Source organism: Astatotilapia calliptera, chromosome 7 (genome assembly GCF_964374335.1).
Source record: "Astatotilapia calliptera chromosome 7, fAstCal68.1, whole genome shotgun sequence".
NCBI lineage: Eukaryota > Metazoa > Chordata > Actinopteri > Cichliformes > Cichlidae > Astatotilapia > Astatotilapia calliptera.
This window is the reverse complement of record NC_137428.1, coordinates 10,509,527-10,537,411: the sequence shown is the minus strand read 5'-3', so window position 1 is coordinate 10,537,411 and position 27,885 is coordinate 10,509,527. Positions and strand designations below refer to the sequence as shown.

General features: G+C 41.6%; 2 protein-coding genes across 3 annotated transcripts; one reads left to right on the top strand and one right to left on the bottom strand.

Moving 5' to 3' along the window:
* Positions 1-13: 13 nt before the first annotated feature.
* On the bottom strand, positions 14-2,390 carry exosc6 (exosome component 6). Of its 2 annotated transcripts, none has more exons than XM_080303425.1 (3): positions 2,087-2,390; positions 1,671-1,996; positions 14-685 (listed from the first exon to the last, which is right to left on the bottom strand). In XM_080303425.1, exons 2-3 carry the CDS (start codon positions 1,946-1,948, stop codon positions 139-141), a joined length of 825 nt encoding a protein of 274 aa, XP_080159551.1. In that variant the 5' UTR covers positions 1,949-1,996; positions 2,087-2,390; the 3' UTR covers positions 14-138. The 2 variants fall into 2 exon arrangements, with proteins under 2 accessions (XP_080159551.1, XP_026028763.1); XM_026172978.2 differs by having other exon boundaries at positions 2,352-2,382.
* On the top strand, positions 2,376-26,712 carry aars1 (alanyl-tRNA synthetase 1). The gene is made up of 20 exons (XM_026172977.2): positions 2,376-2,582; positions 4,965-5,120; positions 5,833-6,021; positions 6,653-6,798; positions 9,834-10,025; positions 14,813-14,957; positions 15,233-15,378; positions 15,509-15,617; positions 16,197-16,347; positions 17,069-17,193; positions 18,622-18,766; positions 18,851-19,029; positions 19,739-19,852; positions 19,989-20,195; positions 20,299-20,483; positions 23,998-24,106; positions 24,556-24,669; positions 24,772-24,978; positions 25,387-25,500; positions 25,595-26,712. The coding sequence occupies exons 2-20, from the start codon at positions 4,977-4,979 to the stop codon at positions 25,772-25,774; spliced, it is 2,901 nt and encodes a 966-aa protein (XP_026028762.1). The 5' UTR covers positions 2,376-2,582; positions 4,965-4,976; the 3' UTR covers positions 25,775-26,712.
* Positions 26,713-27,885: the final 1,173 nt, after the last annotated feature.

Genomic DNA, 27,885 nt, shown 5'->3' with positions numbered 1-27,885 from the left:
GCAAAGAGGCGAGTCTCAGTTCATTTTTTCTTTTAATATATGAACTAATACCACACATGGAAAAATAGATCAAGTTCTTTAGTAACGATTGGAAATGATCTACAGGAAAGACTATAAACGGAGGAGTTCGTGGTTCACTCAGCTCTCTGATTGTGATGGCGCAGCTTTGCGCACAGCCTTTGTCAGGGCATGCTGGATAACTGGGTACAGTTTATAGCATCCCTCAATGCAGGTCCTCACTCCAGCGGTTAGAGTCTCTTCAGTCATTTCTCCATCAGACTGTAGTCCAGAAATCTGGTTCAGGCTTGGGAGGAATGCGACAGTCAGACCACCCTGGTTCTCACAGCTTACCGAGTTCCAGCAGTTTTCCTCCATGTAGGAGGGGTCAACCACATAGGAGGTGCCATCCTGGCGCATGGAGCAACCGAGGACCAGATCATACATTTCGATCCCCGCATCTGCAAGCGCAAGAGAGGCGCATGTGACGGCATGGGCCAGAACTGAACCGCTGTTCTCAAGAACCATCACGTTGACCTCGATCTGAGAGCGAGGGTATTTGTGGAGACATATGGCAGGCTGCAGGCTCTCATGTAACATCAGGGAAAAGTCCTTGTCCTGACTCCCCTGAATCCAGGAGCCCCTCTCCAGGCAGGAAAATGGAGCAAAGCGCATGTCGGTAGTCAATCTGGACACAGAGAAAAACAGTTGTGGTTGAGTCTTTTTTTTTTCTAAACTGTCACAGATATCAGTGTCCACTTCAAACTGAATGCTTTATTGGTATACCCACATAAGCTCAGTTTTCAAACTAACTATGGTACTAAATAATAGTTCACAGTGAGAAGTAATACAAAAACTCTTTTCAAACACAAGGAGTTGCCTCTTTGTGCACATTTATGACTTATGGATATGTCAAAAAGGCAGCACGGTGGTTAGCACTGTTGCCGCACAGCAAGAAGGTCCTGAGTTCAATTCCAACATCAGGCCGGGGTCTTTCTGTGTGGAGTTTGCATGTTCTCCCCGTGTTTGCGTGGGTTCCCTCCGGGTACTCCGGCTTCCTCCCACCGTCCAAAGACATGCAGCTTGAGGGGATAGTTAATTGGAAAATCCAAATTGCCATTAGGTGTGAATGTGCGAGTGAATGTGAGCGCGAATGGTTGTCTGCCCCTATGTGTTAGCCCTGCGACAGACTGGCGACCTGTCCAGGGTGTACCCCGCCTCTCGCCCTATGACAGCTGGGATAGGCTCCAGCGCCCCCCGCGACCCTGAAAAGAATAAGCGGAAGCGAATGGATGGATGGATATGTCAAAAAGCGTTTTAATCCCTTTAAAAAAAAACAAAAAAACAAAAAAACCCAACAACAACAAAAAAGTGCTGCATTTGGATTAAGTCAATAATGTCTCCAGCAATTGTTTTGGGCAAAAGTTAAAATTCTGTTGCATTTCAATTGTTTATGTGGTTTATTAAAGTTTAGACTAGTTTTCACGCATGTGTAGTTCAGAACAGTGGGGGAAATAATAAAAAAATCCAAAAATTCTGCTATCCATGTAAGACACAGCAGGCTGTATTTTTATTATGACTTCACAGTTTAATCAGCAGAAAACGATTTCTTTGTTTGTTGTGTTGTTAGAACAGTCAATATGCTTAAAGATTTAAACAAACAAACTCCATACCTTCCACATTTCATATTCGTCTCATCCTTCCGGTCTGTTTCTCTGGGGCCGTAAACGCAGCACATCAGCTTGGTGTTTCCAGCCTCCAAGTACGCGGAGCCTTTAGCTTGGCTCACCAGGCCACAGCGGACGAAAACGGGCCGCACGTCGACCTGATCCCGTCGCCGACCGTCCGCTCTGGGCCCCTTCGAGGGCAGAACCGCCGCCGGATCGCACGAAAAGAGAGACGGGCTCTGAGACACTTCTGGACCACGAACACGTTTGGTGTCAGTCGGCATGTTGAAGTAAATGAACCAAGCAACCAGTCCCGCACGAAATCTCTTCCCCTAGAAACATAGCATGCTGGAGAAATTCTTCCGCTAATATACGTACACTGAAGGATATTACATCAGAAATGCGAAATATCGAGTACGTACGGATGCATCAATATTTCATCATTATTACTAGTCAGTTCGTATGCCATAAAATAACAGTCACAAAAAAGTGATACATGTTATTAATCAAGGACAGAATAAAATCATTTCTTTTAAAAAAAATGTAAATACATAAATAACAACATTAGTTTAAAAAGTTAGAGTACTTAAAACAAAAGCTGGCATACATTGGGCTTGCGGACTTTTCTCACATTTCTCTACATCAACTAACATATTTAAAAACGACAACAAAAATCTGAGCTGACACCGTTTAAGTTGCATCAGCCAAAGCACAGAGGTTCGTGTCGCTGCCGTGGCGGGCTCGGTTAAGAAGGACAGTAGATTTGTCCAATAAGAATCCAGAATTCTTGACTTTTCTGTGTAGCCGGACCAGTTGGAGGCTGTCGTAGGCGTGCCCGCTGCTTGGGCTTTCCTTCAGTTTGAGCAGCGTGGAGTGAAGTAGAAGTACCTGATTCATTCTGCGGGAATAGCGGCTTCTGTGAGTATTTTCATGTGTTTAAATAAGTTATCTTTATTGTACTGTTCAGCAGAATAGCCTTTCAATTAGAGCAGTGTGCCGAACTGTCTATCTCAGGATGAGCGCAGGGAGGTAGCTTGAGTTAACTAGCTAACACATTAGCCTGCTAACGTCAGATCAAGCTAGTGCCTCTGCCTACAATAACAATTATAGTCAGCTGACTAGCTTATATTGAAGACTGTCGGTTTTTGGTAGAACTTTAAGAGGAAATATGTTGTATCACATGACTGTCACAAATTTGTGTGGTCTGGAAGTTTATGTTAGGCTTGCGAGATTAAGTTCACTGATTTTGTGCCATGGAGACAGAGAACAGGGCTGTTCCTGTTACTAACCTGAAAGATGGGTCCAATATTTATCATCAACCTGGTCTCCGTCTACCTGTTCTATGATTATAAATGTCCTTATTTTGTCTTGAAAATGGACCATTATTTATTTCTCAAAACCACTGGGCTAATACTTCCCACGTCTCTTCTTTCTCTGTCTGCCCGCTAAATGCTTTGTTGTCAGGACGGGGACATGGGCTATTTGTTACCCAGAAAGCTGAAAACACCAGCTGAGGTTTGCTTTGGCAGTCAGTTTTCACCATTGGGAATTGAGCTCTGCTGCCTTTTAATTATATATGGTATCACATTTTAATGAAATATGTGTACTCCAAAAATCCACAAAGTGCTTACAAATCAATTGTAAGTTGCTTTTGTTTCCATTCTTATCTAAAATTGCATCTGACTTCATATTTAAGATCGCAGCATTGTGTGCCTCACCTGTCTCACTGGATTCCTGAGCTGCTGTTGTTTATGAGAAGAGCGTCAGGCCAATTAGCTGCAGCTAGGTTAACATCCACACCCTACAAACAGACTTAACTTTAAGCTTTTGGTGTGGAGTGGTAAAATCAAAACATGCACAATTACTATAATGACCGATAAACAATTTCATAATGTTTTGATACTTTATGGACAAAAAAATGTATTTTCGGACCAACACTGGACAGTTCTTTAACCGGCCTTTAAAAGCACTGACAAATGTATAATTCTTTTTTTTTTTTAATTAAATGGGATTGCCTTGAATGACATTTTAGTACATAAAAAGGAGCTACTCCAACAGCTTCCAACAAAGTACAGCACTTGCATATAAAATATGAAAGAAAATTGTTGCTTCTTACGGTGAAAACAACAAGGTGGTTTGTACAACCCCTTATGCACCAGCCTTGCCAGAGCTCTCGCTAGTTGCGCAGTCATGACAGGAAGAGAAACCCGTGGGAAATTGCTGATGCTGTTAATTGATGGTAAGCCAGTGTTTTAAACAGCTGTTTAAAAAGCTTTACCCAAGATGTGACACACACACACACACACACACACACACACCTCTTCTGTACTTGCTAAATTAGTATTTGGGCACGAGCACTGAGAGTGTACCCTTAAGGGGACTACTGCCTGAAAGGGAAGAGCAGGCCTTAATTGTGTTCTAATAACTCGGTAGTAAAGTTGCTGTTACTCAGACCAAATAATCATCCACCTCTCTAAATGGGACCAGTTTAGATCTAGCAAACTTTCTTGAAAAAAAAACAAACATTTTTTTTTGTCTTTCTGTGACCTGGAAAAATTTAATTGGACCAAGAATTAACTTAAAAAAATCACTGGCTGCATACAAGACCTCTTTAAGTCCATCCTCACCTCCTCCATCACCGTGTGGTACGCTGGAGCCACTATCAGGGACAAACAGAGACTGCAGCGTGTTGTGCGCTCTGCTGAGAAGGTGATTGGCTGCAGACTCCCATCTTTGCAGGACCTGTACACCTCCAGGACACTGCGGCGTGCAGCTCGGATCTCAGCTGACCCTTCTCACCCTGGATACAGTCTGTTTGACCTGCTCCCCTCAGGCAGGAGGCTCCGGTCCATTCGCACCAGAACCTCTCGCCATAAGAACAGTTTCTTCCCCTCTGCTGTTGGACACATGAACAATAACCATATGACTGTACCCGCCACTAACACATGACCCTACGCTGTGTCACTGCATCATTCTATGTTTGGCACTGATCACCACCTGCACTCATGTATATGTCTTTCAACGTAGCACTCTTAATTCTTATTCTCATGTATATATCTCATGTATATCTCATGCACATATCTTTCCACGTAGCACTTTTAATTCTTATCCCTACTTTTATTTTTTTCCATGTCTATTTAAGTGCTATTTATGACAGCATGTTTGCACTGAAGCACCGCAGCAATTTCCTAATGTTGTAAACCTGCTCAACATTTGGCAATAAACCCCATTCTGATTCTGATTCTAAATGTGCTTGATAGCTAAAGTGTTTCTTTTCTCTGTGTGTAAATTTGTTCACAGAGCTTCTTCAGAATGGACTCCTCCTTGAATGCAGCTCAAATTCGCCAGAAGTTCATTGACTTTTTCTGTCGCTATGAGCACCCGTACGTTCACTCTTCATCTACCATCCCCCTGGATGACCCCACGCTGCTTTTTGCCAATGCCGGCATGAACCAGGTACACACAATGTCTTTCCCAACACTGCTTCCTACACCATGGCTCTTCTTTATGTTCCCACTGATTCACAACTTTTAGAATAAGCTCGGAAATCAGATCTAGCAAACTTTCTTGAAAAAAAAACAAACATTTTTTTTTGTCTTTCTGTGACCTGGAAAAATTTAATTGGACCAAGAATTAACTTAAAAAAATCACTGGCTGCATACAAGACCTCTTTAAGTCCATCCTCACCTCCTCCATCACCGTGTGGTACGCTGGAGCCACTATCAGGGACAAACAGAGACTGCAGCGTGTTGTGCGCTCTGCTGAGAAGGTGATTGGCTGCAGACTCCCATCTTTGCAGGACCTGTACACCTCCAGGACACTGCGGCGTGCAGCTCGGATCTCAGCTGACCCTTCTCACCCTGGATACAGTCTGTTTGACCTGCTCCCCTCAGGCAGGAGGCTCCGGTCCATTCGCACCAGAACCTCTCGCCATAAGAACAGTTTCTTCCCCTCTGCCCTGGATACAGTCTGAGAGTGATTCACAACTTTTAGAATAAGCTCGGAAATCAGATCTAGCAAACTTTCTTGAAAAAAAAACAAACATTTTTTTTTGTCTTTCTGTGACCTGGAAAAATTTAATTGGACCAAGAATTAACTTAAAAAAATCAAAAAGACAAACATTTTTTTTTCTCAAGATTTTTCTTTTTTTTGCACCTCATTTCTTTAGTTCAAGCCCATCTTCCTCAACACTATTGATCCATCACATCCCATGGCCAAGCTGCGTCGTGCTGCCAACACCCAGAAGTGTATTCGTGCAGGAGGCAAACACAATGATCTGGACGATGTGGGTAAAGATGTCTACCACCACACCTTCTTTGAGATGCTGGGCTCCTGGTCCTTTGGGGACTACTTTAAGGTATTACATTTTCTCATCCTTCACATCAGTTTCACTTTTTTGTTACTTGTATTTTTAGTCCCACAGATTTAAATCCTGTTTGTTGAACAGTGCTCGAGTACACACACACACACATATTGCTGTAGGACCTTTCACCATTTATAAATTTCTCCTCTGCAAACATTTTGTTTGCCAAGTACTTTGTGATAAATGTATAACTAGGCAATATAATCTGCTCCCTCTCAAGTGACTCTACCAACTTCTTTGCCTTGGACAGCAGCTAGCAGTAGCTGTTCAGCTCTGTAGCATTGGTGAGCTCATTGTAAAGGCACAGGAAAAAGGCACTTTCAAAATAAGAGTGAGGGGATTGTCCACTAGTAAAAACATACATAGTGTCATTATCTTAGGTAAGTAGAGAAAAGGAGATAATTCTAATACAAAAATGCTTGAACATATGAGCCTGGGGCTCATCTAATTCTTTTTATATTTTCGGTTGAAGTGGTTAAAGTTGATCTATGTGAGAATCTGGCTGTTCTCTCCTTTTTGTCAATGTTGCTTGTTATATTACAATGACATATTCATTATCATTATTAATGGATAAGACATTGCCTAAACAGCTCTAAATTGTTATTGCATCATTTTTGCTCTCCAGGAATTAGCCTGTAAGATGGCCTTGGAGCTGCTGACTCAGGAGTTTGGTATTGCTTTAGAGCGCCTGTATGTCACCTACTTTGGAGGTAATGAGGATGCAGGCCTGGAGCCTGACCTGGAGTGCAAACAGATCTGGATGGACTTGGGGTGAGTGAGCCTTGGGAGCATTGACTGTATGTAAAAATAGATAAAGCTTGTGATACAAAAAGTGAAACGAGTTTGCAGGTTTAAGGCACTTCCAATCTTTTTAATGGCAAGAAAGAGGCAGCGACATTTCTGTACAATCAAAATGAGCTATAATCTGATATATATATATATATACACACACACACACACACACACACACACATACTAGGGGTGCAACGATACACAAAATTCACGGTTCGGTTCGATACTTTTTTGATACAAAAAAAATGTTCATGCTTTTTTAATTTGTCATTTATTAAAATTATAAATATATATTTTAACTCAAAAGTACAGTTTTTAAATTGAATGTTGCTGAAACAACAAAGTAATAAAAAAATTAATCTATCTGATCGAGAAATCGCTCATCTTTGGAAAAGAGAGTTTATTACAGAGAAATGGCTCTTTCCAAAATAAAAGCTATACTATACGCTTCTTCTGGGCTATATTCTCAGCAGCATATTAAACATATCAGGTCCCCATAAGGAGAATCATGTGCTAATGGCTGTCTAAATGACTCGGGTAAAGTTTGTAGCATGCGTGCTTGTTGTTTTTGTCTTCTTCCACTTGTCTTTGCACTCGGATGATGTCGGCGTAAATGTGCAGTCATATTCATTGTGTTCCCACTAGTGCTGTCAGCGTTAATCTCATTGAAATGATGTTAACGCCATAACATGGCAAATCTCCGTTAACGAGCTACCGCGGATCTCCCCGTGCATGGGGCTGGACAGCGTCAACATGTTAAAGAGCAAACTGCGCTAACACACTAGTTCCCACCAATGTAATTGAGCATTGCGTGGCACATCCAACATACTGTTTTACTCTTGTCCGCTTACCTTCAGGGTCATGCGTCACATGAAAACCAAAATAGTTCCAAACGCCAGATCTGAATGAGGGTGGGAGAGGTTCAATTTGCCATGTTTCAAGGAGAGCTTAACTTCTGTCTCGCTAGTTTTCCCTGCGCTCAGTGAATCTGCGCTCGACTACTCCGCCTAGGCTGCACTGTCGAGCGCAGATCCACTGAGCGCTCAACACAGACAGCATCGTCAGAAGAAAAGTTGATAAAATAAATTAAAAATGTTGTATTGTTCGATACATATGCGTACCGAACCGAAAGCACTGTATCGAACGGTTCAATATCGATACGAGTATTGTTGCACCCCTAATACATACATACATACATACACCCAGCTGGAAACACTTCACGCAAGTCGAGCTGCCCGAGATTCACAGAAAATGTTAAATTTTTGTGATTTTATATCGTTATCGGGATGATAGATGTCTTATATCGAGATATGAGATTTTAGTCATATCGCACAGCCCTAATACTACACCTTAAAATAATAAAACAAAACAGTAGTTCAAAAGTATGCATTACAATCCTGGTGATCTCCCTTTGGTCAAATTCCAAAACCTCATCAGAGGACAGAATTTTGTCTGTAGGAAAAACATTTTTGCATGATGTGAATTAGAGCAGGGCGATATGGCCAAAAATATTTATCACGATATATATTTGAAAATTTGCGATAACGATATAACCGACGATATAATTGATGCGAGACAAAATACAACTCCACAACATTACTAGCGCAAAAAGACAACCTTCCATTTATTTTCACTTAAACAAGAAGCTGGTTTTTATGTACATTAAAGCTTTATAAAAATGTAACAGTGCAAATGCAAATTCCTTGCTGAAAGTTTAACCAAAAGGCATTTCCAGTAGAAATGGGCTGACATATCCTGAGCATAACCATGTATAATATCCACTGAAGTTAAAAAGAGGTGCTTTGCAACATTAAACTGCAGTGTGCAGTACGCATTTTTCGGACCATAAGGTGCACAGGATTATAAGGCACATTAAGCGAAACAAAGCAGTCAGATAAATCAAACTTGATTAAACTCATTCTTCTTGCTTCCTCCACTTCTGTACCATTGATTCATTAATGTTGAATTCTCTGGCAGCTGCTCTATTCCCATGTTGCAGTATATTAATGACTAACCTCGTATTGTGGATGGATTATCTCAGTTGTTCTCCTGACTGAAGTTTGGTCCGTTTACAGCATCCTGCCATGCGATTGCATTTGTCTCTAACCATGAAGAACCTTAACGTTAACTTTTATAAGTGGAAAAGTGTTAGTGTTCGTCCTCCAGCTTCACTGTTTATGTTATGCTAACATAGCTGTGTCGCTAGCGATCACGTAGCACATCATTATATACCAGCTAGCCCAACTTCAGTAACCCTACAAACGTCACTGCTGTTTAGTTTCCTGTCTTCATTTATGTTGGAAGTGATAGCAGAGCTGTACGTTTGATTTTTTTCAGAAATCTCTCAGTCAGAACATGCTATATCATGCTTAGGTAACTAGCGAAACTAGCGAGCTAACTTCCGCTAGCTTCCTGCTAACTTCTAACTCCGTTAAATGTAATAACTTTTGTTTTCATGGATGCCTGGAAGTTAAACTTTATAGTTACACCTGGTAAAGCAGCAATGCTGATCGTTTTATTAAAGATGAAAGAATTGAGACAGTTTTTAACTCTCAGTGATGCTGCAGTGTTGTTTGACCTGAAGAATACGGAGTTTAGGACCCAGATTACTCCCAGATTTAAGAGCATCTTAGTCCGACAAATACGACAATAACGACGGCCGCTTGCATGTTCTGCAAAAAAATGTGCTTTGTCGTGTATCTGACGGACAAACACCAAATCAGTTCCACATCACTGAAGTTGCACCATTTTTACAAACCAATTCTGGTTCATCTGTTTCACTCAACAATCGGCCATGTGCGTATGAAAACAAAGGCACTGCGCATGCGTGTTTTACTCCCATTCTATCACGATATTTCATTTTCCTATCGTTGCCTAACATTATACCGGTATTACCGTGAACGGTATAATATGGCCCAGCCCTAATGTGAATGTTAAATTAATGATGAAAGTCTTTCTCATCTTAAGGGAGTTGATTCAACTTCTGCCTCTCTCTGTTTCTTTGTTTGGTTTAGCGTGGATGAGGCTCGCATCCTGCCGGGCAGTATGAAGGATAACTTCTGGGAGATGGGAGATACCGGCCCCTGTGGCCCTTGCAGTGAGATCCACTACGACCGCATTGGAGGGCGAGACGCCTCTCACTTGGTGAACATGGATGATCCCGATGTGTTGGAGATCTGGAACCTGGTGTTTATCCAGTTCAACAGGTAACACTCTCTCACACACACACACAGTGAAAAATGATCTTACTAAGAGGACTTTATGAATCGATGATTGCATCCATGAAGCAAAATAATTTATTGAAGGAATAATGCTTTTGCATTAAATTCACACATTTTTTTTCACACACCATCACATGCTGTGTTAAAAGAGTAATTTATTCTCATGCCTTATGAGGCAGTGTAAAATCTTCTTGGTTCATTGCATTCGTTTACACCTTGTGGTGTTTTGAAAAGGACTTCCAGGATTAGTCCTGTCAAGGCTGCTGGGCTACACTAATCCATAGTGTTGCTTTGTCCTCAGTTCCAGCAGGGCTCGGGTTTGCTTTCACATCCATAGTTGTGCTCGTTTGGTGTGAGCTAAAGAAAAAAATGATATGTTGTTAAGTCTGTGTTCACAAAACTTAAGCACCCAGCCTTTTGAACTTGCACTCAACATCGATCCAGTAGTGAAATTAGATCCTGTTGCAACAATGTAATGTTTGTTATGCGTTTATGTCTTCTGCTGTGTATAAAAGCTCATTTTTTGGGGGGGGGGGGGGGGTATTTAGAAATACTGATAACAGGTATAAGCAGAATGAAATGCACTGGAGGAACTGCTGGAATACAGGGACCTGTAAAAGCTCGGTGCACCTTATATTAACTTAATATATTTCCATGTTCTGAACAAACAGGGAAAGACTGTATTCACATGTACATGTGGTATGTAGGCATTTTCATTCTGATGTTTTGTAGTATTTCCCATAGAGGTGGGAATCACCATACACCCCACGATACGATATTATCACAATACTTAACTCACGATACGATATTATTGCGATTTTTTTTTTTTTTTTAATATATATATATATTTGCAATATTCTGGGTATTGCAATACGATATTTTGTGATTTATCACATATTTTTTCTACTGCAGATTTTGTCCATAAAGGTAAACGTTATCAATATTCATTTTATCTAATAATAAAGTCTCACACTCAGTCTTTCTCTCATGTCAGTCAGTTTTATTGCTGATGTGATGGACCGAGCAGTGAAGGAAACTTAGGCACAGGTTAAAGTCCAAAAAATGATTTTTTATTTAACCCAAAAAACATAATTGGTTAACTCATGCAAAAAGAATCAAAATCTTGGGCCCATAAAAGAGGTCAAACTAACAAAACTCTACTCAAAGTTGACAACACAACTGGTAACTCAAACAAACTGACCTAACTTAACGAGACAAAGGGGAAACTTAAATAGTGGCTGATCAGCCCACAAAAACAGGAAAAGGGGTAAAACACACAAAACCTAACTAAACCAAACATAATGAACTCCAATTCCCCCCCATGGTCCCGAGTTATGGCGTGAACCAATTTGTAGCCTTCCTTTAGAGCTCGCTCCACCCCTTTTCCACCTCTTGGCTCCTTAATCAAGGGACTGGAACAGCTGCAACTAAGGTAACTCAGAAAACAAAAGATTAATCATACATAACAGTGTAAACTAAAATGTGCGCACTTATTTTAGAATGCAGTGTTATGTGGATATGTGAATGAATTCTAAACCAAAACCAGTTATATATTGTTCTGTAAATAAATTCCTATATTTAAAGAAAGAAATGTGAATGCAATATTACTTATAAGCCTCTACACTAACATGGTGATATTACCACTGTGTGGCTGTAAGTGCAGCCATCACAGCTGACAAAGTGAACGGTTTGTATAACAGTCTAGTAACCAACTTAACTGAACGTAACTATCCGGTACAATTATAGCTTAAAACAAAATATAATTTTACATTAAATAAAAAAGTTTTAAATTTAAATAAAATAAAACATTTCTTAAATTAAAATAAGTAAACTGTCCTGTTTGTTGCTGCCCTAAAGTTAAACACATTTGGACAGTGAAGCAATGTCAGCATTCTTGCTCAGAAAAAGGAGCTGATCAACATGCTCTGAAGTCAGAGTGCTCCGTTTTGCTGTGACGATGTCTCCAGCGGTTGAGAAGACTCTTTCAGCCGAGACACTAGTACCTGGGATACAAAGGTATCTTTTTGCCAGTGTGGCCAGGAAAGGATAGACTTCCTCATGGGATTTCCACCAGCTTAGTGGGTCTTCTGTGAGTGCCAGTGACGTGACCTCCTGGTATCTTTTCACCTCCTCCTCAGCTGTGGCAGATAATGATTTTGGTGGGGCTCCAACATCACCATAAGTCTGACCAAGCAAGTCTGTTAACCCACAAGACTTCCTCATCTTGGCTGGTATGAGAGGGGGTCTGAGATTTTGTTCAGTCTCGTCAGGTTTCTCATGATGTTCATGGGCTTCTGGCTCACAGATGGGCTGCTACCTCTTTTCTTCCTGTAGAAAACTTCCTGTAGGAAGAAAATAAATATTTCATATCTTTTAGTATGCAGTAATATGTTAGCAAATTATAATTAATGTATTTAATTGTTAAATAGAATATTACCAATATGACAAAAATATCACCGATCTACTAATATTGTAAGTAAGTTATTTAAATTATAACACCAGAATGTTTGCTTACCTGAAGGGTTATAGCCTCAGCAACCACTCTGGCATAGGTTTCCTGTCTTTCCTCCAGTGACAGGAACGGCAGGGTTTTAAAGCGTGGGTCGAGAGCTGATGCTGTGTAGAGGGTGTTCCTCTCGACTGTGCTGGCATATCTCTTCTTAAGATCTTGACTGATACTTTGCTTGATGTTTCTGACCAGCGCTGTGTCACCAATGTTGTCTTGGGTGTCGTGCAACAGCTGTGCTAGCAGCGGTGCTACGAGAGACAGAGTAGGATTCTTTTCCTCAGACATCACAGTAGTCGCGACTTGCATTGACTTCAAGGCCCGGACAATTTCTTCAGTGTTCCCAATATCCGTCTCGTTTAGAGTAAAGATATCTGTGCTACTCTTTCTGACTTCGGGAGACAGCAGCGCTGCACAAATCGCAGGTTGTTGTTCAAGGAAACGCTGGAGCATGTCATAAGCACTGTTCCATCTCGTGCAGACGTCGGTCTTGAGCTTGTGAGTCGGGAGCTGTAACATTTTCTGTTTTTGCTCCAGAGCGTGGTTTGCCACTGTGCTTCTATTGAAAAACCCAGTTATGCGCCGCACTCTTCCCAAGACCCTGGCTACTGCAGGCAGGTTTAAGGCTCGTTGTGATGCCAGATTGAGCGTATGGGCGAAACACTTCACATGCAGGTATCCCGCTAGCTGAGTGGCAATTGTCATATTAGAAGCATTGTCGGTGACAACCACCAGATTTTTGTCGGCAATCCCCCATTCCTGTGCTGCATTTTGCAGGAGATTTGCAATGTTCGCTCCAGTGTGACTTTCATGTAATGTTCGAGTTTGGAGAACGTAAGACAGCAGTTGCCAGTCCGCTGTGAGATAATGCGCTGTTATAGTCACATATGAATCCACAGCCCGCGAGGTCCATGCGTCGCAAGTTAATGCAACCCTTTCTGCTGTGCTCAAACTTTCCTCAACTTTACGCTTCACATCTATGTAGAGATTGGGTACGGCTGTGTCCGCGAAAAAACGTCGTGATGGTATCACATACCTGGGTTCCAGCGTCTTGATCATGTAAGAAAAGCCCTCGTTTTCCACAATGTTGTAAGGACGCAGGTCTTTGCAGATGAAGTACGTGATAGATTGTGTTATTTTCTTAGCTCGCTCTGAATTGGGAGATAGCTTTGCTAAGCTAAGAGTGTCCAGCGTTGGTTGATTTTTCAGTGGAGCTGATTCAGAGCTAGCTTTCCCGTCCGCGGTTAATGCTATTTTTGGATGGTGCCGTGTAAGATGGGCCCTCATGTTCGTAGTATTCCCAGAGTACTTTATTTTCATACGACACACCTTGCAAATCCCGTGTGTCATATCCATCTCATTTGTTCCATCCTTGTTAAAAAATCCAAAGTACGTCCAGACATTTGATTTAAACGCAGATGGCGCTTTCCTGATCTCTTTTTCTTCCTCCATCTTTGTTTGATCTATTTTCCCATGTGCTGACCTAACCTCTGCTGACCTCACTAGAGAAAAAGCTCAACCGTACCATCTGGTGGACTGGAAGTTTTTGGAACAAAATATCGATATCTGCTGTCCCTGTATCGATACATTATTAGCAAACAAAATATCGCGATACTACGCTGTATCGATTTTTTCCCCCACCTCTAATTTCCCACCATATTTGAACCAAACAACAGTGAAAAGTTATCACTGACAGTAATTATCAACACAACAGCAGCCGTGTGCTTAAATGGGTTTCAGATTCACCTGAGCCTTGTTACTTGTTCAGCAGGTGACAAAAATAAACTAAAATGAACCTTTGTGGCAGCAGCACACCCTTACATGAATCTATACAAGGAACACGGGCTGGAATTTGGACACACCTCTATCTGTTTTGGACAGAATGTTCAAGCTAGTAAATCAGATGCACACTCCCACTTTCCACACCACTTAAAACTAAATCTTTTGTTTACGCATTCCAAGAAATTTACTGTCGCGGATTTTTTAAAATTTATTTATTTTCTCTTATAAAAGTAATTCTCACCAGTGGGCCTATTTTTATGGAAGAGCGTAAATTAAATACAGGGTAGCAGTAGTCTTTTTTTATTTTTTTATAAACTGCAAACTACAATGGTAAATAAGAAGATCAATAGTTGCATATAAATTACATATACATGTATGTTTTAAGAATAACATGTGTGCACCTCTATAACAAAACAGCACTGCCAAGAGGTCTTAAATCTTTTTACTGATCAGTGAATCTGTGTTTTTTAACTGTTGTTTCCAGAGAGTCCGAGACGGAGCTGAAGCCGCTGCCTAAGAAGAGCATTGACACAGGGATGGGTCTGGAGCGCCTTGTGTCTGTACTGCAGAACAAGATGTCCAACTATGACACTGACCTTTTCATACCGTACTTTGAAGCCATTCAGAAGGTACAGAAGTGTCAAGGATTTGTGCGAAAGAGAGAGACGATCTATCCTTTACTTGACAGTTCAATGAAAGAGAAATTATGATTAGATTGGGCAAGATCCAGTAAATAGTAATAGCTACTGAATCAAAATATCAAAACTTATTCCTATAAATTAATCTGGTAGTATGAATCCACACAAAGTTGCCTTAACAGCAGCATTTATCAACGTGTTTATTTACATTAGAGGAAGACGTTTGGGGCCCACATATCTAACATTAAGAATATGATCTATTTCAGGGTACGGGTGCTCGACCTTACACAGGAAAAGTAGGTGCTGAGGACGCTGATGGTATCGACATGGCTTACCGTGTGCTTGCTGACCACGCCCGCACCATCACCATCGCCTTATCAGATGGCGGTCGGCCTGACAACACAGGAAGAGGGTAAGACATTGTTAATTGTTTAAATACTCAACAGACTTAACAGTAAGTAACATGATTGCTGCAAATGAAAAGTTTTGTGGAGCCTTTTTTACACATCATTAAAATATTTTGTTGTTTCCACCATATTTAGCTACGTGTTAAGGAGGATCCTGCGCCGTGCGGTCAGATATTCTCATGAGAAGCTGGGCGCTCAGAGAGGCTTCTTTGCCTCTCTCGTGGATGTAGTGGTCGATTCCCTGGTGAGATTTTCTTTCCTTTGTAGTCCAAGTAGGCATTACAGACACACAACTTGCTGTTGTTTGGGTTATTGTCATGAGGGTTACGTTAATTTTTAGCTGTTTTATTCTCTGATCTTGTAGTGTGACTGGGTTAATGTTGAAGACAGTTTTCCTCTTGCGTTTTTAAAAAGCATTTCCTACTTTAGAAGCCAAAAAAACATTTGTTCTTTTCTACCAAAACTAGTTTAATTCCATTTTTCTTTTAATGCTTAATTGCATTTACTGGATGACAGCAGTGAATAGAATTCACTGCAGGAAGCATCCTTATTATTAATATTAGATTTCACATGAGATTTTGTTTTATATATTCTTAATTGTGAGGTGTGTATTTTGTATTTTTCAGTGTTGTGAAAAAACATGACTGTTTCAAAAAATCTTGGTGTTTAGTATTAGTTAATATATAACACTTAATAAACTCTAAATGATGTGTCTCTTTTTTTTTTTTTTTACTCCTCCTTTTCCGTTTCTTTCTTTCTTCCCCCCTCTCTGTCTACATCTCCATCTACATCTCCATCTGTCTACTTTGACTGCATTTTCCAGGGTGAAGCATTCCCAGAGTTGAAGAAAGACCCAGAAATGGTGAAGGATATTATTAACGAGGAAGAGGCGCAGTTCCTTAAAACCCTCAGCAGAGGGCGCCGTATCCTGGATAGGAAGATAATGAGTCTGGCTGACACAAAGACAATCCCAGGTGAGAGTGCGGTGTTTAGTGTAATGTGTGTAACTTTCTTTTGAGAAGTTCACTGCTCTGTTTTTGTTACATCCTCCCTGAATTATCCTCGTCATTTTATCCTTTCTTCACCTTTCATCTGTCTTCACCACCCACATGACTTCTTCTTTTCTTGGCTCATTTTTCTGTCATTTCTTCCCTCCTTCAGTTGCTTTGTTTTCCCGCTTTTAATCCCATCAGAATTTGTTGGCATTATGGTTCAGTCTCTCCCTTCATCTTTTTGTCTGATTGTCATTCTCAATGCCTCAGAGCTTCTCAGATCAGTACAAAAATACTCACTAAAGGGAAGGAATTAGTTTGAAAAGCTAAAAATTCATCAGTTGATGTTTCACACTATAAATTCAAGCGACATAAAAATTGATGCACATTCAGCTTTGCTTATAAACGTAACCCTCCAGGGTTGTTGGTGTACACTGTAATGGATTTTTTCAAAAGTTGTATACCTCAGGCAAACTAATATTTCTTCATTGTCACAAAGTGTGTCCAAATCATTACTGCACCCTGCAAACCTAAGCTGCTACAAAGCAGTTTATTTGTTCTTTTCATGCTTTTACTTATCCAAACAATGCCTCCAGTCCATCAATATTTTTTTTTATTGTCTGACTCAAGGACATAAGTGTTTAAGCAGTGTTGTTTCAGACACTCACACTTCTATCTTTTCTCCCTCTCTCCGTGCACACAGGTGACACAGCATGGTTGCTGTATGACACATACGGTTTCCCTCTGGACCTCACCTCCCTTATTGCTGAGGAGAAAGGCATGGAGGTTGACCTGGCTGGCTTCGAGGAGGAGAAGAAGGCTGCACAGGTGAGCAGATGATTGTTTGAAAATGGCCTTGACCGTCCTGACTCTACTGAGTCTCGCTAACTACCCTACTGTGCCACTCCTATGGGTGCACTGTTTTGCTTTGTGTCAGCATTCTCCAGTACTGCACTGTAAGTCAGAATCAGGAGTCATGCACCTGCTGTTTAAATAAGCCTACATTTACTTTACAGCCCGGTGTGAACCCCTTGTTGTTTGATTAAGCCAAAAGATTGATTTGCTTTCCGTAAAACTGCAACCTCTGATTTCTATCCCACACATTTCATCGATTTTGTACGAGTCTCATACCAATACTGCAGTTCTCCTCATTCCCACTTGGGGGAGTTTGACACAGAACACAATCACTCTACAATATCTCCTTAACCTTATATAGAGTTACCAGTTTATTAGATACACATGTGAAGCCTCAAACCAGTTTTTCTCAGCGTTTTAAAGAAATAGTATCACATAAGTACTTATTTATTATTCAAGTGTGTCTTGAAGAAGGAGAACAAATTTAGGAACATTGCAAACTTCAAATGTTCTCAGTGGTCTTTAACATGTGAAACTTGCATTATCCAGAAAATATCTCATTACATTGCAATATAAAGTGCCTTGAGGCAACTGTTGTTGTGAATTGGTGCTAAATAAATAAAACTGAATTGAATAAATATACAGAAAAAGAAACTTGCAAAATATCTCATAAGTGGGATTTCTACACTTCTGGGTTTCTACAACTATACTGCATTGTCCTCTCTTTCCCCCAGATTTTGCTTCGTCATGGCTGTAATTTCTTCTCCCTTTATTCTTTTCCCCTCATCTTACTGAGCTGCATCCATTCTGCACTAAAGCACTACATGTTTTACAAATCCAATTGCTCATTTAACTGTTATGTGCTTAAGCAATGGATGCAGTCTGAGCCAGTTTACCTGAAATTTGTCTTGTGGCTGTCCCCTCACTTGTTGCTGTTTCCTTTTGTTTTTCTGAGTTGATTAACATTTATGTTGGCTAGAAATCAACATATGCATCTTTGAAACCTGTCTGTAAGAAAGTGAGAGAGCTTATAATCTTGTAAAGAAAAGGAAAGAGAACTCTGAAAGTGCTGCTTGGGTCTGATTTTGTGCCATCTCTGTAGCACTCCCGCAAAGTCACTCCATCTTCCACACTGATATAAATGTAGAACGCGTAAATGTACAGGAATTTAACTCATATCTGCTACAGTTCTGGGAACTGATTGAATGCATGAATTATGCACAATCTTGCACAGTCATTATTTAACAAATGTCTAATCTTTATTGAATGATTATACCAGGCAAATTGTGATTGTCTTTGCTATCAGTCATTCTGTAATTATGTAACATTTTAATTGTAAATGTTTCTGTATTTTGGGGGTTATGACTGAGCATAAGTCTGTGTTTGTGTGTGTGTGTGTAGTTGAAGTCCCAGGGTAAGGGCGCGGGAGATGAGGACCACATCATGTTGGACATCTACGCCATCGAAGAGCTGAGAAACAAGCAGATACCCGCCACAGATGACTCTCCCAAATACAATTATACCTCAGATGAAAACGGCAACTACCGTAAGTGATGCATAGAAAAGCACTATATAACAAGTCCATTTACCTTTTAAAGTCAACTGATCTGTATCCTATTATTGTACCCAGAGTTCCAGCAAACCTCAGCTACAGTGCTTGCCCTCCGTCACGACCGCGCCTTCTGCGATGAGGTGACCACGGGTCAGGAGTGCGGCGTGGTGCTGGACCAGACATCCTTCTACGCAGAGCAGGGTGGACAGACGTTTGATGAAGGCTACATGCTCAGAGAGGATGACAGTACAGAGGATGTAAGTGCAATAAAAATAAATTGAGGGAAACAACACCTAGGTTCATGTGCTTTTTACACTTCTGTAATGAGCTCTGTTAATCCTGTTTGCGTTGTAAAAAAGAGCTTTGATAGTTTCCCTTCATTAGGGTAATTGTCACAGTTGGAGTTTGTTTTTCCTCCCGAACACATTGCAGGTACAGAGAAATCGAGCTTTACCTTTTGTCAACTTTTAACTGGGCGGATGAGAATTGCACAGTCTATCTTCAGAGCTAACACATTTGTTCAAATAGCACTTCTGGATCTGATAGCTGCTGGAAATCATGGCCGTGAGCAAACAGCCCATCTGCTTGGCAAAAAAGCCTGCGAAATGAATTATCATAGTTCTTACAGAAGAATGGACAAAAGATAATAAATTGTTCTTGTCTCTCGTCCATAACTGAGAACTTGAATGGCATGAAAACATTCATATCAGTTTTAGCAGAACATCTGTGGGGGGGTCCATTCAAATGCCAGCACTTCATTTCTTTTGTATGTCTTTATGTATTCTTCTCGTAATTCTCATATTTGCTGAGAATGTGGGAACTTTCTATAAAGAGCTTTTAACTTATTAAGTCATCATGTTCTCCAAAATATTTAATCTCATAGACACACAAACCATCAGACTGCCTTCAGTTTTTCTTTTTGCCTATGAAAACTTTTGTTTTAATGTACTCTTCTGCTTTTTGCAGCGCATGGAGTTCTCGGTGAAGAATACGCAGGTTCGAGGAGGTTACGTTCTCCATGTGGGTACAGTCTATGGCACACTGAAAGTTGGAGACCGTGTCACCTTACACGTAGATGAGGTGAGAATTGAAACCGGGATATTGACCCTATTTTTTAAAAACAAACAAACAAACAAAAAAAAGCCAGCTAAGTAAAAGAGATTCTAGGTAGGTTGAGCTTTATGTAGAGCTTTATCTATCCACACACACTTTCCAGGCTCGCCGTAGACCCATCATGAGCAACCACACTGCCACACACATCTTGAACTTTGCCCTGCGTGGGGTGCTAGGGGAGGCAGACCAGAGGGGCTCCCTGGTTGCCCCCGATCGCCTGCGCTTTGACTTCACTGCTAAAGGTGCTCTCAGCACGGATGAGATCCACCGGACTGAGGAGATCGCTTGTACCATGATTAAAGATGCTAAGGTCAGTGGATGGAGTGAAATCACCAGCCAGTTTTTTGAAGAGAAAAAAATGTTGATCCTCACAGACTTTTATTTAATATTAATATTGGATTTGAACTTTCCAGCCTGTGTACGCAATGGAAGCAACCCTCGCAGAAGCCAAAGCGATTCAGGGTCTGCGCGCTGTATTCGATGAGACATACCCCGACCCGGTCCGTGTCGTGTCTGTTGGCATTCCTGTCCCAGAACTGCTGGCCGACCCCAACAGTGCTGCTGGCTCCCTCACCTCCATCGAGTTTTGTGGTGGAACGTGAGTATGACACTTGTTTTCAGTCTTTGTGCATTTCTGCTCACACTTGACGGGGAATGCAAATCAACCACATGGCTGTTAACGTTGTTGGGTCAACTCAGCGTGGTTTCCTCTTAACAAAAAGTTTTTATATGTGATGGGTCTAAGGAAGCCCGTTTCCACCACTAAAAAAAAGAAACTCTTTCTCGAAATTTTGAATTATTTTCTCAAAATTTCGAGTTAATACGTTTCGAGAAAAGTAACTTGAAATTTCGAGTTAGCGGTGTGGATATGTCAAACACCCTTTAGACTTATGTATTAAAGTGCTTAATTTGAGCCAATTGTTTAAATTCATCAGATTTTTTTTCAGTATTATTTTGTTTTTCTTTTATTATTCAACCATTTGGATTTTAAGTCTTACATTTAGGGGCAACTGTGTCAGCAGAGACAGCTGTACCTACTAGGCTTCAGCCTGAGCTGAACTGAAGACTGCGTTTCTGATAATGGATCTATATGAAAAATAATATGGCTGTTTTTTGTGGTACAGTCTTCCAACAAGTTATAATTATAGTATTATTTTTTATGCCTGTTATTAGCAGGGTATCTGTATCTGTGCGTTGTCCCCCATTCTTTAAAAAAAAGAAAAAAGAAAAAGAAGCTCGCTAAGCTTGCTATGGTAGGGACCAACACACTAATGTTTAGACTTTAAAATGTGAACTCCAGTGGTAGATAGAGTAATAGCTACAGTGGGGCAAAAAAGTATTTAGTCAGCCACCGATTGTGCAAGTTCCCCCACTTAAAATGATGACAGAGGTCAGTAATTTGCACCAGAGGTACACTTCAACTGTGAGAGACAGAATGTGAAAGAAAAATCCATGAATCCACATGGTAGGATTTGTAAAGAATTTATTCGTAAATCAGGGTGGAAAATAAGTATTTGGTCAATAACAAAAATACAACTCAATACTTTGTAACATAACCTTTGTTGGCAATAACAGAGGTCAAACGTTTACTATAGGTCTTTACCAGGTTTGCACACACAGTAGCTGGTATTTTGGCCCATTCCTCCATGCAGATCTTCTCGAGAGCAGTGATGTTTTGGGGCTGTCGCCGAGCAACACGGACTTTCAACTCCCGCCACAGATTTTCTATGGGGTTGAGGTCTGGAGACTGGCTAGGCCACTCCAGGACTTTCAAATGCTTCTTACGGAGCCACTCCTTTGTTGCCCGGGCGGTGTGTTTTGGATCATTGTCATGTTGGAAGACCCAGCCTCGTTTCATCTTCAAAGTTCTCACTGATGGAAGGAGGTTTTGGCTCAAAATCTCACGATACATGGCCCCATTCATTCTGTCCTTAACACGGATCAGTCGTCCTGTCCCCTTGGCAGAAAAACAGCCCCATAGCATGATGTTTCCACCCCCATGCTTCACAGTAGGTATGGTGTTCTTGGGATGCAACTCAGTATTCTTCTTCCTCCAAACACGACGAGTTGAGTTTATACCAAAAAGTTCTACTTTGGTTTCATCTGACCACATGACATTCTCCCAATCCTCTGCTGTATCATCCATGTGCTCTCTGGCAAACTTCAGACGGGCCTGGACATGCACTGGCTTCAGCAGTGGAACACGTCTGGCACTGCGGGATTTGATTCCCTGCCGTTGTAGTGTGTTACTGATGGTGACCTTTGTTACTTTGGTCCCAGCTCTCTGCAGGTCATTCACCAGGTCCCCCCGTGTGGTTCTGGGATCTTTGCTCACCGTTCTCATGATCATTTTGACCCCACGGGATGAGATCTTGCGTGGAGCCCCAGATCGAGGGAGATTATCAGTGGTCTTGTATGTCTTCCATTTTCTGATGATTGCTCCCACAGTTGATTTTTTCACACCAAGCTGCTTGCCTATTGTAGATTCACTCTTCCCAGTCTGGTGCAGGTCTACAATACTTTTCCTGGTGTCCTTCGAAAGCTCTTTGGTCTTGGCCATGGCGGAGTTTGGAGTCTGACTGTTTGAGGCTGTGGACAGGTGTCTTTTATACAGATGATGAGTTCAAACAGGTGCCATTCATACAGGTAACGAGTGGGGGACAGAAAAGCTTCTTACAGAAGACGTTACAGGTCTGTGAGAGCCAGAGATTTTCCTTGTTTGAGGTGTCCAAATACTTATTTTCCACCCTAATTTACGAATAAATTCTTTACAAATCCTACCATGTGAATTCATGGATTTTTTTTTTTTCACATTCTGTCTCTCACAGTTGAAGTGTACCTCTGGTGCAAATTACTGACCTCTGTCATCATTTTAAGTGGGGGAACTTGCACAATCGGTGGCTGACTAAATACTTTTTTGCCCCACTGTATAGCTGTGTTTAATATACGGTTTATGGCTTGGACCCTTCAACCTCAGATTGTACAGTTTGGTGCTGGATCTCAGGTTCTATCGCTAACTATGTTATTGATGGGTTTCTTGTCTGTGATTTAAATCAGTTGCAGCCGTTCCCCATGAATAATGGACTCTAATTGTCAGTTTCTCAACAGTTTCTCAAACAGAGAAAATGGCCTTCTGTTAGTGTTTGCCTAAAAACCTCAAACCAGTTTTTCTCAGCTTCACTCCTTTAGTTTGGAGAGCTGCTTCATTCATTATCATGTTGTGATAATGAATGGTGACAATGCCTATTTGTTTAACAGTGTATTTCACAGATGTTAGTGATGTTTGGGAAAATGCACGGGGGGAAAAATGAGCAGAACGACAACATGTGGCAGGATGAAAAATCCAAGCATGCTAACATTTTTCTTAATTTGATATGCTGCATTGATTCAAGTGTGTTTGCCGTGCCATTACTGTGTGTGCGCCCTGAGTGGAATCAAGTGTGCAGCGTGAACACATCAGTGTACAAAAGTCCAAATACGCGCATTTGCATTGGGCCGATAGTTTTCAGACCAGCCCAGGGGCGGTGTGTAAAGTGGAAAGCGTTAATTGGATTTGTGCATCTTTATGGTGAGACGAGCGTGTCCCTGTGCAGACAGAGGCCTGGAACATTTCGTCAAGCTCAATCCACTGATTAGACTTGCTCCACTGACTCGTACAGTGTCTGCTCCTGGCTGTAAAATTCACCTGAATGCCCAGACATCTCCGCTCTTTCACACGTTGTGTTATAGCCTGGCTTTTTATGCCATTTTGTGCTGCAGGAGCCAATATTCCGAGCTACATTTGATGCAAAGGCTGCGAGGGTCGGTTCAGATTTTAAGCACCGCAAAAGACATTTGCATTAAGCCCATTCTCTTCTTTTTTTGGTTTTAATTGCACATCCTTCCATCTCAAGCTGCTTCAGGTTTCAGTAAACTGTTGGTGTGCTTCTTGATGCTGTCTTTGATGTTGTTTTAATCTGCAGCCACTTCAAAGAGCCTCTCATTCCTGCTGCTGTTGTTTGGTAATGTTTTCCTCTCCCTCTGCTCCTCATCCTTTGCTCCTGCTCGCCCCTCTCCTACTTCTCATCTGCCTCCCGCAGTTGTGTAACGTTTTTGTTTTCTGTTATCCACAGCCATCTGCAGAACTCGGGTCACGCCGCGCCGTTCGTCATCGTCTCAGAGGAGGCCATCGCTAAGGGCATCCGCCGCATCGTTGCAGTGACAGGAACAGAGGCCCAGAAGGTCAGGACACACACACACAGCTTACACTTACTGATGTACTCGCTCAAAGCGTTACACTCATGTACTCACTTCCACCCCCACATACAGAGAAGGGTTTAGACAACATTTTAAAGACGGTAGCCCCACAGAGGGGCGGGGGTGTCTTGATGGTGAAATGTTCACACTGGTAACTACAAACACGACTGATTAAAGGAAAATTTGTCCCAGACAAAGCGACCTTTGGGTTTCTGTGATGAAACTTGAATGAATGTTGGGGTGAACACTGTAGTAGAAAGAAGAATGTAGCACCCCTCTCTCTTCAGGCCCACAGGACAAATTTACTATTTTTAGACAATTAGTCTTTCATCTTTTCCACCAGTCGTCTTCTCTTCTCATTCTTCCTCCTCGTGTTTCTTTGCCCTTTTTGATCTTTGCCCCTGCCTCACTCTGCTGTGTCGCATATCCATCAGGCTCAAAGGAAAGCCGATGCCCTGCGCCAGTCTCTGTCTGCCCTTGGAGACAAGGTGAAGCAGCAGACAAGCCCAAACAAGGACATACAGAAAGAGATTGCTGACATGACTGAGGTAAATGGGATGTTTGGTTTAGAGAGACGTTCTGAGGCAAATAAAAAAAATTGTGAAAAAATTGCAAATTGCGCTGTGGTAACATTTCCGTCTCCTCTGCAGTCGATAGGCACCGCTGTAATCTCTCAGTGGCAAAAGGATGAGATGAGGGAAACCCTGAAGGGCCTGAAAAAGACCATGGATGACTTGGACCGCAACTACAAGGCTGACATCCAGAAGAGGGTTCTGGAGAAGACGAAGGAGGTGATTGAAAGCAACCCAAACCAGCCGCTGCTCATCATGGAGATGGAGACTGGAGCCTCAGCAAAGGTGAGAGTCAAGACAGAATATTTTTGGGAAGGCAAGTCTAAAAATCAGTAGCAGAATTCTTATAAATCTCTTTACGTGTTATTCCATAAAAGAACCATGTCCTTGTTGGATATACAGAGCATAAAGAGAGAGCAAATTTATAATCCAATCCCCGAGACTTCATCAGCATCCTGTACAGAAATAAATTAGGAGTGCAAACAGTATTAAAATTCACTTTATCTCTGCACATTTTCTCAGGCTCACTTAGCTTATCTCACTGTGTTATTGCCACGGGACTAAATCAGCTCTGTGGCCCATTAGTTGTGACCTTGAGACATCAATAGTGCTGATTAGGAGATGTTTTTTATTCTTCTCTTCCCACTTCCTTTTACCCCTCTTTACATCCCTCTTTCCTTCTTCCTCTCTCAGGCTCTGAATGAGTCACTGAAGCTGCTGAAGTCGCAGTCCCCTCAGACAGCTGCGATGCTCTTCACTGTAGACCCAGATGCTGGCAAGATCACCTGTTTGTGTCAAGTCCCACAGGTATCGTTCAGAGACATATGCTAGAAGCCTTGCTCTGAGCATTTTCCATGAATTTAACCCTCCGCTTTCCACCCTCCACCTTTCTTCTCTGCAGGATGTGGCTAACCGTGGCCTGAAGGCCAGCCAATGGGTTCAGGAGCTGTGTCCCCTGCTGGACGGCAAGGGAGGCGGCAAAGACATGTCTGCACAGGCCACGGGCAGGAACACACAGTGCCTGCAGGAGGCGCTCCAGATGGCCAACGAGTTTGCACGGCTCAAACTGGGGGAGAACTAAGAGTCGCGAGGGTGGGGTCTGTGTGGGAGGTGCGGTTACAAACATATCGGGGAGTGAAGTGGAAATTAGTCTGAAATCTTCAAACATCCTGTCTTCGTTTTCCTCTCCTCTTTTAGACTTAGAAAGGCTGGAAAACTAGCAAAACTCAACCACTGATGCTCAGCCAGCAATAAATGAGCCACTCGTCTTTACTTTCTGCTTTGTCCTGTTAAAACTCGTCTCTCTGGGAATAACTTGAACACATAAGATCCACTCATAACTGGAGGATGGCAGATGATTTCTACTTTCCTGTTTCCAACTCATTTTTGCATGCAGAGGAAAAGAAAAGGGACATACATTTGATGTAGCCTCCTACAAGTACTGTGCAGCTCAGATAAATTGACAAAAAATTCCCACCTTGGAGCACAAAGTGGGCTTTCGACATACCACCATCCTGCCTCCATGTTTAGTTTCATCTCACTGTAGTCCTGTTTGTTTAGAAACAAGCCCCCAAGGCACTTTGTCCTTCTTTTGGCTTCCTGTACCACTTGGGCTCAGGAATAACAGTAAAGTTGACCCAGCTTGGACACAGTATAAATAATGTTTATCCTTTATTGGCAGAAAGCAGTTTGGCTCCGTCCATGTGTATGACAAAAGCCTGTGTGCTCTCCTGTGATTAGCTGGACTTAAGTTGTACAGTACATGCAGTAGCTGTATTATAGTCTTCAAATAACAAGCCATTTTCTGACATGTAATAAAATAATGGGTTTAATTTAGTAAATTAAGAATTCACTAACTGTAAAATGATCACGAACATTTCTAGTAACTAATCTTTGCAATTTCATGCTGCTGACATTTAATATTGATTAATTAAATGCAGAAAGTTTTGTTATTGTATCTGCTTCCTGTCACTGAAATGTCACGCTATGGGATGGAATAAATACAGCTGACAAATGCCACATGTCTGTGTCATTCCTGGTAGATCTGTGATGAACTTTGGGTTATTCATTTCAGATGGACTGTTATGGATTTGAGATTGATCTAAACTCCAAGCACTGTTCATAAACTGTACGTAAAAGATGGCTGTAGCTTCCACATCTCAGTGTCTAATGACCAGCAGGGGGCGACTCCTGTGGTTGTGTAGAAATCTGCAGGAAAACGGCCCTTTATGATTGAACAGTTGCTAATGTATGAGCTTCACATTCAAATCCAGCTCTCACTGGATTAAAAAAGATAAGAGTGTGACAGCCAAAACTCAAATTAAGGTTATCTCTTATAGTCTATTGATACTGACACAATCAGCTACTAAACAAAAATGTGACCCAATATGACCTGTTAAAAGAAGTGAGAGTTGCATACCTTGTACAAGCTTTTGTTGTTTACACTATATCAGCACTGATTTATTATCATTACAAATCCTTTGACCATTTGGCATCACAAACACAGCATCAGGCCTTAACCTCATCTTTCATGAAGCTTTTATTTGTACAATGCCATAAGATACAAAGAGTCTGTTCACATATCATACAGATGTTTGAGTGCAGTAAATACATGTTGTCCAAAAGGTATTCCTACCAAGGAATGAGACATTAAAGCCGGACTAGACAATGACAAATCCATACAGCAATAACGGGAAACCGTCCACATGGAGAGGTCTTAACCCTCCAAACGTTAGTGTTTAAATATCTGACTACTCGTTTTGTTGTTGCGACAGATGCATTCACTAAGCAGCCTTTAAGCCTACTTTATAAGACTGGTGTTTTGTCTAGCTCACTGTAGAGTACTGGGACAACAGCTAACGGAGGTATGTATGAGTGTTGGCGTTACAATCCACAGAGACAGTCTGACATGGGCTGTCTGCAGCTCACTGACTGTTGCTGCTGCTGCTGCTGCTGCTAAAGAGCCGTTTCTGTTCAGTGCAGACCAGTGAACTGATGAGGAAGGAGCAGCTTGTGGCTGTTCCCACCTCAGCAGGCTGGCAGGAGGAGCCGGCGATGTAACGATGCCAACAGCCAGCACTGGCAGTGTTTTGATCATGATGTATTTGTTCCTACAAACTCTTTTTCAAACAGCCAGTGCAATGTCTGTCCCTACTGCACAAAGCTATTCTCCATTACTTCAGAGTGACACAG

Coding starts and splice junctions, on each gene's coding strand:
- exosc6 (XM_080303425.1), bottom strand. CDS start 1,948: ATGCCGACTGACACCAAACGTGTTCGTGGTCCAGAAGTGTCTCAGAGC. Junction 686..1,670: donor ACGAATATGAAATGTGGAAG/GTATGGAGTTTG, acceptor CTCTGTGTCCAG/ATTGACTACCGACATGCGCT.
- aars1 (XM_026172977.2), top strand. CDS start 4,977: ATGGACTCCTCCTTGAATGCAGCTCAAATTCGCCAGAAGTTCATTGAC. Junction 24,107..24,555: donor CAGGAACAGAGGCCCAGAAG/GTCAGGACACAC, acceptor CATATCCATCAG/GCTCAAAGGAAAGCCGATGC. Junction 25,501..25,594: donor GTTTGTGTCAAGTCCCACAG/GTATCGTTCAGA, acceptor TCTTCTCTGCAG/GATGTGGCTAACCGTGGCCT.